The sequence below is a fragment of the Falco peregrinus genome, chromosome 5, assembly GCF_023634155.1.
Source record: "Falco peregrinus isolate bFalPer1 chromosome 5, bFalPer1.pri, whole genome shotgun sequence".
In the NCBI taxonomy this organism is placed as follows: Eukaryota; Metazoa; Chordata; class Aves; order Falconiformes; family Falconidae; genus Falco; species Falco peregrinus.
This window is the reverse complement of record NC_073725.1, coordinates 46,632,273-46,645,804: the sequence shown is the minus strand read 5'-3', so window position 1 is coordinate 46,645,804 and position 13,532 is coordinate 46,632,273. Positions and strand designations below refer to the sequence as shown.

General features: G+C 42.1%; 1 protein-coding gene across 14 annotated transcripts in view; it reads left to right on the top strand.

Annotated features, from left to right (window-relative positions):
• Positions 1 to 13,136: 13,136 nt before the first annotated feature.
• Positions 13,137 to 13,532, top strand: part of ABI1 (abl interactor 1) — an 81,963-nt gene continuing 81,567 nt past the window's right edge. For all 14 annotated transcript variants that reach the window (XM_005233888.4, XM_005233884.4, XM_005233881.4 and 11 more), the window contains exon 1: positions 13,137 to 13,392. In XM_005233888.4, coding sequence (XP_005233945.1) covers positions 13,276 to 13,392 — 117 coding nt within the window. In that variant the 5' untranslated portion in view covers positions 13,137 to 13,275. The remainder of the gene's footprint in view (positions 13,393 to 13,532) is intronic.

The window sequence follows — 13,532 nt, the reverse complement described above, 5'->3', positions numbered from 1 at the left end:
AACCTTTGCTTTCTTTCGGTGCTCTGGAACTTCTCCAGTGTTTGAAAACTGACTGAGAATGAATATTAACAGTCCATAATGCTCTTTGCTGGCTCATTTAACAGTCTTGGATGTGATTAATCTGTACATGCTGATTTAAGAAGATCTAAATTTAGAACCTGCAGATAACTAGATGTCCCTTGATTTTCCTTTTAATGTAAATTAAAAAAAAGGTTTTAAACACTGTGATTAAAGATCTCTTTTTGTTGCTGTGTTCACTCTCCTGGTATTTTATTGTTTCACTGTCTCTTTGAAATCATGCAGGTGGAAGGGCCTCTGAATTTCTAAATTATTTTTTTTAGAAAGGAAGCTACATATTTCTTTACAGATTACCTTTGACTTGTATGAACCCTTGGGATAAATGCCTTCAGCTACCTTCGCAAATCATGCATTATAAGCAGCTCAATCCTGTTTCTAACTTTTGCAGGAGTGGGCTGTGGTTCATTTTTCACTTAATAGCTTTCCATGTGCTTTCCCATTCTTTTGTATGGTAGTTCTAAAAAGAAATAAAAGTCTTAAAAAATAAAGCTTTTGATTAGTAGGGTTGTCTATCCCAATGTCTAAATTTCTATGTCTTGAGAAATGTACCGTGGACACTATTTACTGACTTCCTTTTTCAGGACGTTTTAGAAATATTTAAGTCTTTGGAGAAAATACACAAATGTATTTCAGTTTTATAATAGAGGAAACAATGCGATGACCAACTATATACACATATATTTGTAGATATATAATACATAAAGTAGTGATGTTATATTTGACATTGATGAATACATTATAAGCTGTTGGTAAAAGCAATATATTAGTTTTACACAGATCAAAGGAAGAGATTGGACAGCCCATTCCTCCCTGGATTAGGTGGTTGTGCTGTGGCTCACGTGCAAGTGGGGTGCTCTTTGCTGTGCAAGCCTTCAGACCCCACTCCTACCACAACTCCCCCATTCCTCTGCATAAACAAATCCAAAACTGCATGGGGGACAGAGGAAGGAATGCGAGATATTCACAATACAGAGACTAAACCACTGTAACCACAGCCCAGATCTGTGTCTTTTGAAGGCAAAATAGCAGTTGTGCTAAGTCTGTGATCATGCACATGTTCATATGAGCACCCCACTGATTTTGCAATAGTAAAATTAAGTCCTGTGTATGTTTACAAGGTGGAGCTCTTGGCTGTCAGGAATTCTGGCATTGTGTTTTTCTTCTGCCACCTGCAATTACCCTTATTTCTTGAACCAGATTTCCATTCACAGTAGGGCTCACAGACGGGTATTTTCTAAATCATTGCGGGTTTCATGTTGCTGTGTGCTGTCATCTGCATCACTAAAGCATAATTGTAGTATATTTCATTAAAGAATCTCAGGCAAAACTAGTGTAGGGAATCAATGATAAGATAAATATGCACAACACTGATAAAATTATAACTTTTTTAACCTCAGATATCAAAAATATGAAGTTGTCTCACATGTAATGAAGTGGAAAATTTGGAGGTACAAAGAAGCAGAATAAGTACTCAATGGATCTGAATATTTTACATTATTGAAAAGAGCTATAGCAAGGGGGTTGGGAGTGACTTGAGAAAACACATTTAAAACAGTTTTATTAAAAGTAAATGAAGACTCATGCCCACCCTAGAAAGCAGGTCTGTGGAGCCTGTTCAGTCATTTTTGCTTCCTCTGGTCTGTGTCTCCTTCTCATGTGCCTCAAGTTATGTGCTTCCTGATGGGGCCCACCATATTCAGAGCATTTGTTACCACACTGAAGCTCTTTAAAATGCATACCATGTGTGCACAAAATGTCTTCGTTTATCAGATTAGCTTACAGATCAGGCACTATTCAAAAGCAGAATGGTGCTAGATCAAGGGTGTTAACCCCCCCTGCAGTGAAACCGAATTCCCCCTTCAGTCAAAGGCTGGGAATTAAGAACAAAACAGACACAAATGATTAATTTTCAAGTTTTACCCCCTTTTAATTGATAGAATTACATTACTTTTTAATAAAGTAAATAAACCTTCCAAGCTCTTTCCACCAGCACAGGCTACATTCACACATTGGCTGCCAGCTGTTTCCAAGACGGCTGAAGAGCTGCCAACCTCCTGCACATCCCCGCTGCCGATTGCTGCCCCTCTGATCTGCCCCTGCAACTGCTCTCATAAATGCTCCTGTACTCATTTCAGCCGGAGCAAACCAGGTTCAGTTAAACAGTTTAAAGGTGCTGATGAAGTCATTGCTACAGATGTGTCTTGGTGGAGCTGTGTGAGGATGGCTGAGCCTGGCGCTACAAAACCATGCCAGCACAAGCCTCTTGCATGGATGCAGATGTTTTAGCAAACTTCCATGGTCATGACACAGTTGGTCTTGCCACTGGGGTTAGTTACGCTGTCCTGTAGTGAAGAACCAGGCTCCCACAGCTGAGCTAAAGCACTGTGGCAATACAATAACAGGTTTTTCTGTCCTGCCAGAGCATACTTTTTGTTTTACTGGTGCTTTTGTATTTATGAGGGAGACACACTCATTCATTTATACTCACACAGAAGTCAGGTGTGTCCTAAACATGTGGATCAGGTAGGCAGATAGGATCAATTCTTTCATCCTGCTGTGACGTAATTTCATTCATGTAATGTGGCCCTCCCTGAATAATAAACCTGGCAGTACGTTTTATAGTAAACAGATTTCTGTCCTTTCCCTTCTACAAGTATGATATTGAGAAATGGTTGAGCAAAACCAAATAGCATTAATTGGTAGGAGAAGATGTGCTAAATTATCCTGCATTAATTATTGAGTAATATAATTAAATATCAAAACAGATTTCTAAATATTAGGAATAGTAAGAAGGAAGAAGTCATATTCATACCAACCCTCCAGCTAGAATCAGAGACATATATTGCCTTTGTGTCCCGAATGTAGCTTTCAGATTACTGATCTATATAAAACCAAACCCTCTTGTGACTAAACCTCTTCCTACTAACCAGCTGAGAAGGCTAAGAAATATGAGTTACATCAAATACAGTTTTCAGGTTTACTCGCTATCATAGAAAACAATTGGTGTATTGCTTTGATAAATAAATATATGACAACTGAAGGCAAATCATGTTATTTTTTTATTTTGGAGTTTTCCTACATAAATTCAGAAGAAAAATTATATTAGAGATCTGGTTGGGGGATGGTGGCAGACACACAAAACCAGCCTATGGTTGTGAGATTTCTGACATACATTAAGGCATGAATTTGCAATTGATATAACTGTTTTGGTATTACCCTGCATAGGAAAACCTCATTTCACAATGAATAAGCCTTTGTGCTTATTTTATGTTTTGTAGCTTGTGAGCTACTTTGAGACAAAACACTTTCTTTTACTTGATTAAAAACTTTCACACAAAAATGGTTATACATGGGACAGTATAATTTTTACAATCTATTTTCTGAATAAGCCCTAGCAATGGATTAAACATGAGTAGTTAGCTTGTTGCTGTGACCCTTATTCCTGGCCAGTTATAAATAAATATATTCCCCTGTGGCTTCACTAAACCTTTGAAAAGTACATTTGTATGCAAATCTATGAAAAGTCATATGGCAGTGTCACCCTTAGCATTGCACAAGGTGTGCATACCATAGCAGACTGTGGAACAGTCTGACAGCTGATGTAGTGGAAGCTCCAGGCCATTTTCAGGAGGGACATTTGAAATTAGAGAGCATAAAAAACTGGACTATGAAGTACAGAAAACAATTTTGCCATATTAAGGAGACAGACTGGATGACCTGCTAGGCCTTCCTATTAATATTTTCTACTGATACACACAATATTCTCATAGTCATTTACTAGTTCTTACTAGTACCGCTTAAGGGGTAAAGTAAGTGATACTCTGATCTAGAAAATGCCGATGTCTGCCACGTGCCAAGGGCATGGTTAGTAGCTACCAGCCTAACCCTAGTGCATGGTGGCCAGTGGTGAGGATGCTGGGAGGTAGCAGGGCTGTGACTGACACCCTGCTACGTTAACCAACACCACCTGCCCTTCAGCTGCACTGCAGCAACAGAATAGCTTAAGCTATAGGCTAGTATTACAGGTTGATGTAGTTTACATCCATCACAGAACTGTAATGGAAAATCACTTTATAGCAATTTTATTGTTGTAATAGACTATTACAGCATAAGGCTATTGTAGGTAACAAAGAGGTAACTGAAATGAGGCTTTTTCAGTTATGAAGACATAGTATCTTCGAAATAGGTACCGTCTGTCAGATTTGCTGCACTTTCCTAATGCAGAACAAGAAAGCATTTGAATACTGAATTATTTTATCTGAAATGAGATAAGGAGCCTTTCAGACCACACAATAAAAATAATTAAAAACTATCTCTATTAGCCATTTAAGCAAAGATATTCAGCCCAATTTTTTTTGACAAAACATATTTTCTTTCACTGGAAACCAAAAGAGCTTTCAAAAGAGAGCCTGTTTCAACAAAATTCTAGGATATAAAAACCCTGCCCCCTCTATTAGCCTGGATGACGATAACCACCAAAGTATCATGTTGTCTATGAGATCATAAAATGATGGCGCTCACTAGGTAATTAGCTGGTCAATATACTGTTTCAGCCTGCTAAGAGTTCAGTGTGTGGTCAACATCAGTATCAACATCAGGATTTGATTTTTCAGATCTACACCAAATGATCTTTACATAGCAAGAGTAACTGGCAACGATTGTAGACCATACTCCACAGTTTTCTGTGAATTTTTTGGCTATTGTGAGAAAACGAGAGAAAATAAGTTCCTGAGTTCAAGTCTATGTCCTGTGTAGGAAGTGTCTCTGGTTTTTTTAGTGCTCTCCTCAGCCTGCCTGTTCTCTGCCATAATGAGCCCATCCTGTTGCACCTGTTGCACCACAAACAATCTGCATCTCATCATAGTTCCTCTTGACCTATTTGTCTTCTCCTCCTCTTTCACACCTGTACATGCCCCTTCTTCCTGGCCCCTGACCACCCCACCCCCGCCCGCTATCTCTTGTTGCAGAATTCATTATACTGTTACGCTCCAAGTGCCAGGGGATACGAGCCCTCTATACAGTTATCCATCACAGCAATATTGTGTGTTGGGGAAAAAAAAAAAAAAAAAAGCAGAGAAAATGCCTTGGCCTTTGCAGTGCAGAGTGAAACATCGTCAGCGGAGCCCAATTACCCAGTGGATGTATCTTAACTCCTAAGAACTCTACTGAGAGTATGCAATTATTGCTTTTAGAAACTTAGGAATTAACCAAATTTTGTCAGATTTTGTCAGGAAGAGCAGGAGGTATGACCCTGAAACTACCTTCTGCTGAATTTGAAAGTCCTCATTGAAAATATAGAACTGCTGGGGGTTTGACCTCTTGGCTGAAATATTTGTAATGGATTCAATAGAAAGTATTTTTTCTTCTTTCCACCTCACAAGTTCCTTGAAGGGGAAAAATAAAGTCTGAAATAGGAATATGTGCTACTGGGGCTAAATTAAGACTGCTAAAGGTATAAGCAACTGAAAGCAAAGCATTACAAGGGGAAATTTAACTACAAATTTCACATACAGTACAGTGAGGTGTCTATAATGTATCTTCCATGTAAAACCATCTTGATCTCTTTCGCAGTCAGAACAGTATTAAATAAACCTTTTTTCTCCTTAGTGTATAAGCAGAGATATCTAGTTATGAGACATCTTCCAACTGATGTAAAAACCTAGATAGGCTCCACCTTATACACTGAAGAAATTTTGAGAAGTACAAACATGTCAGATAGAGAGTGAAGGGTAAGACATTTGAAGAGAAATGACGGCAAGCATAATTAATCCACTTCAAGCTCAGAATTACTTTAAAGAACGTTAGAAGCATTTTTAATACTGAGCAAGTACATAATTATTACATGACAGTGTGTAAAAGTCCCCAACCATTTAGAAAACACCAGAAATGGCCAGAAAAATGCTGGGGATTATTATGTTATGACCAAATAAATTGAAACATTCACAGCTAATGTTGACATCAAATAGTTGAGCATAGCAGGAAGCCGCCATCAGTAATTTACATGCTCACTTCTAATTGTGCCTGTGCATCTTAAAGATTGTCCATATTTGCATTTGCTGCCCTCTGAACCAAGTCATTTTGAAGTGGCACATATTCTCTTTCACTGCAGGTAACTTTCATTAGAGGTAATTAAAGGACAATTTTTACTGCATTATGCTACAGGAAACAATAAGTAGTTGCTGATGTTGATTAATATCAAAACTAACTTTGAGACATGTAATCAATCTCATAGACACAAGAGATTGTTCCTGTTATGTAATGAAAAGCAACAGGAAAGAAACCCCCTATTTATTCTGAATAGTCAGTGCTTACCCTTTAAATTCCGTTGGACTGCACTGAATGGCCTGATTTATTTTTAAATGTTCCCAACAGAGAATAGCCTCAGTCTATGTGTAATGACTTTTTACCCTCATTATCTGCACAGTCTGTGTTTGGGTTCTGACTGGGACAATACCAAGGAGGATGTCAATGTTATCTTAGTATGGAAATGATTTTCTAGTAGACAACTGCAACGGAGGGCTGCTGAGCATCCGATCCCATTCTTTTTGCCTTCAATGCCTATTGAAGATACTCTTTTTCAAATACTGCTCAACCCCATTTACTCAATACTGCTTCCAGTTGAAGCTTTACTGTTTCACTGAGGGCTGGAATAGACCCAATGTGGTTTTGCTTGCTGAAAAAAATACTATTATGCTCTGCCTTATTTTGCCATCCAAATATTGTGCTGAGAGATACTATCACTGCAGAATTGCTGTCAAATATTTATTTTTATTGGGAAAATAACACTCTTTCTGTAACATGATGTTATAATTTATTTTTTCTTTTCTGCTTTGTGATGGAAAGCTGCAATTCAATGAAGTATATATTTAAATGCAAAAGAGGCATACCAATTAATCAGTACAGAATATGAATGCTTTTAATCTACATAAAAAAACACCCTGTGGAGCTTAGAAAAACACCGATCTCTTAAATAGAAAGTATATAAAAGTAATTCCTACCCATGCTCACATTTCCTAAAATACAATCAAAAATTGCAATTGGGCAATTATCTTCACAGTGATAGATTCTTTGTATTATGCTATGCACATTTTGATGAGCCTTTGGTTTCTTTTTATTTAGCGTAAAAATGGACATATAGAAATAGTTTCAATTGATAAAAAAGTAAAAAATTCAGAGATGAATCAAATGCTAGCTCTGAAACGCTGAGAACTGAAATGCAGATGTTTACTGCTTTCTGGTTTTTATCCATCCAATTAATGTACAGAAACTTAGTACTGAAGATAGGACATAAATTGGGCTACAGATTGCAGTTAGGTATAGCTATGAGTGTGGACTAATCAATTCTGAGGTGTGTATAAACTAGAGGATGGTATTATTACAATCAGCTCTCCATTATCTGGGATCATAGGAGACTGGGAACTGATGGAGAACAGAAAAACCTGGATATTAGGGATGCTTCAAGGAATACCAGAGACACTTCAGTTCTATATACAGTAAATATAGTTCAGAAGAGCTTAGTAACTCTGGGTTCAGCACTGGCCAGTGGTCTTAAGATGTCACATGCAGTGTTGCATGAATTTGAGTTTGCAAAGCCATCTTAGGCTCTGCATCTCAAGGAAGCAGTTATATTTCTGATGACCCCGCAAATAATGTCTGAGCCAATAAGCCCCACTAAGGCTGGGGCAGCTCTACAGGCATTCACTCTGGAACATTTTTGTTTCTGTTATTCTCACAGTCTTTATCAGGTGGTGCAAAACAGAACAGAAAAGGTGCTCATGGTGTTTTCAGATTTCAAAACAATTCTCAAGAGCTTGAGCAGTGTTTTTTCCTGCAAGGGACTCTCGCTCCAAAGAGCTTAGTGAGTGGAACACTGCTGATAGAGGGCATCCACCTTTCAGTACCTCCTTTCAAGCCATGGACACAGGAGACTTGCCTTTGGACCTACTATATTCCCTTTCGCTGCTAATTATCCAAATACTAAGTTTCCTGGACGAGGTGTGTCTCTGTCTGCTTTTGACCAGAAGCTCTATGCAGAATGAAAAACCTTTCTCAGAGAAAGCTTTACTTCATATATACATATCAAAGAAAGTCTTCCATTTTGAAGGCATCCTCCAACAAACAGCTGTTTCATCAGAAAATTCCAACCTGCCCTCTAATGAGTGGGCCGAACCTGCATGGGTCTATTCAGAAAGCTGACTTTCACTCAGTGCCTACGCCTCGCAATGGGATTGATTCTTTTAATATTTAAACTACCCACCCCCCCAAGTCATTAAATAAAAGAAGGCCAAAAACATTTGCTAATAAAAAAGGATTACTGCCAGAAATCCACCTCCTGCTTTAAGTTGTTGCTTTAAAGCCAGCCGTTCTTCAAAATGCTTTTATAACAAAATAGTTTAGCCTCATTTTTTACAGGTGTAAGAAGCAAGCCATCTTGTCATTTGTCACACAATACCCATGTTACCTGGTTTACATCTAGGAAGAAAGAAATGGGCTTTCTTGAGGTTCTGCATATGTTTGGCTGCATCACCAGGGTCTGGATCCTCCATTTTCCCCACACTCTTGGGGCAGTGGATGCCTCCTCTGCCTTGGCAGTATTTTTAGGGATTAAGAAGATAACCCTACCTTGTGAAAGGCAGCTGGAAGTGATGGCAGCAGAAGGGACCTAAATCGGAAGCTGGGAACAGAAGATATGGGAGGAATTCTTTGATGCAGTGAAAATGGAAAGGCAAAATCAGGAGGCAACCTGGTGGCCAGAGGCTGAGCTGAGAAAGGTGAAGGAATGAAGACAAAAATGAAAGAGGCCAGAGGAACAGGGGATCCAGCAGAACATGGGAGGCAAACAACCGAAATGACAGAGAAAAAGGTAGTGGAGGTGAGAGAAAAGGACAGGCTGTTGACACCAGAGCACTGCGAAGGAGCAAAGATAAGCATGCAGTAGGGATGAAGAGGAGAGAATTTTATGAAAAATGAGGTCAAGACAGAAGGGAAATCCTGCATGTGAAAATGTATTAGAGGAGAAGGGTCATGTCAAAATACAGTAAAACTGTTTATTTTTGTGCTGCTCTTATCTTGTGCATTCTTGAAGCCACAGTTTTGAATCTTGTTATTTTTGTGCTCCCCAGCAGCTCAGGCTGCCTAGCAATGCCTGGCTGGTGCGTGCTGGCTCTGCCGCACAGAGCTCGCTGGCTGCCTAGCAACTGGCGTGCGGGGGGTGATGGGGTCCCTGGACCAGGCTCAGGGATGCAGCCCTGCCCCAAATACCCCTGCTCCCGTGGCAAGGCAGAAGGGAGCATCTCCAGTTGATACAGCTGTGATGAAACCTTAAAAATATTAATTGCAAAAAAGGGTACGAGGAGGTGCCCACGAGAGTGCAGAGCTATGTACCTTCTTGGGCAGATACTTATGATTTAGTGTAGGAAATACAAAAAAGGCAACTTCTGGTCTCAGGAAAAAAAAAAAAAAAGTTACAGCATTAAGTATTCACATAGGATTGTCCCAGTACAGCCACACTTGTGTAACTATACCACTGTAATCAACAAAATTTTTCTTACAAGAGCATGAGACTTGGCATTTGGCAGTAGAGCTGATGCGGCTGATCTGAACAGGCCCTGCATCCTCTGTGCTTCCAGCTGCCCCCTCAGATCCGTGATCTCCTTTGCCCTATCAATCAAAAGTGCTTGTGTGGCTAAACTACTGAATCGGGAATTGATCCAGCTGAGAAACAGTCCAACAAAAAATAATTATTTTCCAATCAACACTACCAAAACAAGTACTGTTCCCAAGGGAAAAACTAAGACACATGTCAATTTGTGGCCTATAAAAGGGAATAGACAGTTACAGAGCTACACAAATTACAGCGCAGGAGAAGTTGCTTTGATGCTGCTACTTTGATGCTGTTCTAAACAGGTGCATTTAGAATATAGTCACATTTTTCTCTGCCAGCCAAAATGGGCTATGTCCCAGAAGGACAGTATTGCCCCTGGAGATCATGATGCCTCACTGAAGAGGAGCAAATCTCGGACAGACAGTTGAGACATTGAGAGGTATGTAAGTACACTTTACTCTGGATGGGATCTCATTCAGGTGATCATTTGGGTGGAGCTTGAAGAGTATCATTACATTTTTTCCTCTACCAGTCTGGCTGCCCCAGCTAGGAAAATTTTAATTCCCAGCTCCCTTGCACACTTAAGGTGTCTTGAGTAAGTTAGTTAACTTTTGTTCTAATCAGCAGTTTATTGTCTGGAGCAATGGGAAAGTGTGATGATGATGATGATAACACCACCACAGTTTCTAAACAACAGCACAGTGAATGCAGCTCAGATGCACAGTAGTGTCTTCAACAAATGTCAGCTCAAGTCTAAGATTTATTGGCTTTGGCTCAGGGCTCGTTCTGCTAGATTTAGCTAGCACTTGCATAGCTCCCAAATGTCTCTGTGTTTTCAGGTGCTTTGGGATCACTTCGTGTATACACCAGGTACACTCATGGAGTCACCTTGAGTCTATTGCATCTGAGTCGATAAACCCTCCAAAAACCTCAGACATGAGGAACACACTGCAAAGACACATAAGTGACCTTGCAGAGAGTCATTCTGAAAACAGGAGGGCTAACATGGGGCAGGAGCTAGTAAGGCCGGCTGATCCAATCAGTTGAGCATGTCTGCACCACAATTCCCAGTACATTTTTTTTTTACTGTGTGGCCCTCACAGCACTACTGCCGTGGTTGTATGGCACAAAGTTATAAAGTCCAGCTGGAATCGACTTAGCTCAGCGTGGAGCCAGTTAGGGTGGTTCTGTATCTACAAAGTCTACCCAGCGGCTGTGCCCGCCAGGCGGTAGAAAAGTCTCAACGCAGCTGTCACAAGGTGGCGCTCTTTGACGCCGTCTTCCAAGGTCTTTGGCGTTGCGAGAACATCTTGACGCAGCGCTGGTGGGATTCTAGGTTTGTGCGAGGCCTTGTGGGTCGGGATCTGTTGAAGGGAAAGGGGCTGTAAGCCCTCCTGAAGCCTCTGCTCTGCTGCCAGAGGTGGGTGCGTTTCTTGGGAGCCAGCACTGCCCTGCTCAGCCGCTGTCCTGCCATCAGACTAGGTTGCCTGCTGAAGTGAAACACATTTAGCAAAACGCACACCGCTAATTTTTCTCATACCGAAAACAGTCTATGTGCAAGGCCCCACACATCTACTGTCTCTTGGTATAGGGGCAGCAACAACGTTTTAAGAAGAGCCGACAATGGTTGTGCTGTGTGAGGGTGTTAACAGCTTCCATGAGGTCAGTCTGTGATCTGAAGACAATCAGGGACTCATCCAAGCCAATGGGTGTTTGGCAACTTGCAGCCAGACTGAACAGAGAAACCAAATTTGTCTTTGTATGATGAAAGCTGGAAACAAAAAGAAGCCAGTGCCCAGGATGGTTTCTGATCATACTTGCCCTGGGACCCATTAAAAGCTTGTCTATATCTCAGTACTGGTGCAGATCAAATTTAATTATTTTACATTAAAAGGGTACTTGGAATCCAAAATAAAATGTTTTATTGGAAATTACATGCTGTCCTAAAGAGAGTTATTGAAGCCACTTGGGAAACAATTTTGCTAGATGCCAAATGAATTAACCATCAGAAGACAGCAATGTGGATGCATTTCTACCCCACAGCAATTGCTGCAAATATACCAGCCCCTTCCCTGCTGCCCCAGGCAGCACTCAAGCAGCTCTCTCAGCACCTGTCCAGCTGTCCTAGCCAGGGGGTGGGTTTTGGAACTGCAGCTGAAGAGACCTTCCCAGGCCCACCGGTACTCCCCCAGCTCCCTACCATTCACCCTCATTTCCACAGTTCTAGACTGAGATGCTGGATTTTGCTGACCTCGGAGGGAAGGGAAGAATTATTTTTCCTCTCTCCACCTTGATTTAGAGACATCAGCAGGTACACCAAAGGTATGACCAGAGTGGTTTTTAATGCTGCAAATAGAAGACTCCAGATGACATGCAAAATACCACACGATTACGCAGAGATGAGGCAGCCTTTCTTACTGTGTATCTTAGAATATATTTTTCTGAAACTCTCTGACTTTTCAGCATTGTGTGGGTTTCTCTGGGACAACTACTAAAACGCAAGGACTAATAGCAGTTGCTATTAGTTTCTTCCTCTGTAGACACAGCACACAAAGCCAAAGCATGAGTAACAGGCTTTGGAAAGAGCTTCTTCTGGGCCCGTTACTCATTGCAAAGGCAGGCTTGGACATCCCAGCGTAGCAGCCACCTGCTGTTGTTGGCTTTTCTTCTGGTATAATCACAGACAACAGGATTTGGCTTACAAAAAAATCCCCAAACAACACGTGCAGGAAAGATTGGACTAAATAGTCGCCAGACCTTTATCTTCCATACCTTTACAACAACCAGAGGCCCTGAAGGATCGTTAACAATTGAGGGAAAAGAGTGGTAGGAATAATGTATTTATCACAGCCAAATATTTAAAGTCTTCTTATGAAACTAAAAGCAGAAAAATGTGAAACGTCAATTATTACTTCCAGGCAGGCCTTCACAAAGATCGACACAGCTTACTTTCAGTGTTTCTCTCTCCCCCTCGGGATAACCCCCTGGGAAGGGAGGTTAGGAGCCCCTATTCACGATACCGCTATTGTTTTACCGATTTTATTGTCATCTTACAGATTTCTACCCATACAGGAGACTATAACCAGGGCAGCACTTCCCTTCTAGCTGCTATCAGCCTCTCCTGAAGAGAGCTGCCACCTCAGGGCAGCACTGCTGGGGCTGGAGGTTTTATTTGAGGGGAGCGGGGGGAGGACACAAACGGCTCCCCCAAGTCTCCAGGCGCCACGAAGGCCGGTCCGGCAGCCCCGCTCCCGCCGCTGGGGCCAGGCAGGGCGGCGGCCCCGGCCCCGCCATCTCCCGGCCGCGGCCATCGGCAGGGCCCGCCCCGCGCATGAGCCCTGGCGTCGCGGCGTGGCCTACAGCTCCCGGCTTGCTTTGCAAAGCGGGGGTGGCTTTTTTCTTTTTTTTTTTTTTTTCCCTTTTTTTTTTTTCTTTTTTTTTTTCCCCACCCCTCGGAGGGGGAAGGATGGGTGGGGAAAGCGAGAGCTCACGAAAGCGAGGCGAGGAGGAATCCCACAATACCAGGCGGGTTGCGAGCCCGGCGCTGCCGCTGTCTCTTTAATGCAAGAGGAAGCGATGCGGAGGGGTGGAAAATGGCAGAGTTGCAGATGTTGCTAGAGGAGGAAATCCCTTCTGGCAAGCGGGCTCTGCTCGAGAGCTACCAGAACCTCACTCGAGTGGCCGACTACTGCGAAAACAACTACATCCAGGTGAGGGGCGGCGGGGCAGCGCACCGGGGCCGGCGGTGGGGCGGCGAGGCGAGGCTCCGGTGCGGGCGGCGGGGCCGGAGCCGCCGGAGGGGCAGCGCGGCGCCTGGCTGCCCCCGCCGCCGCTCCCCGCCCCGCAGCCC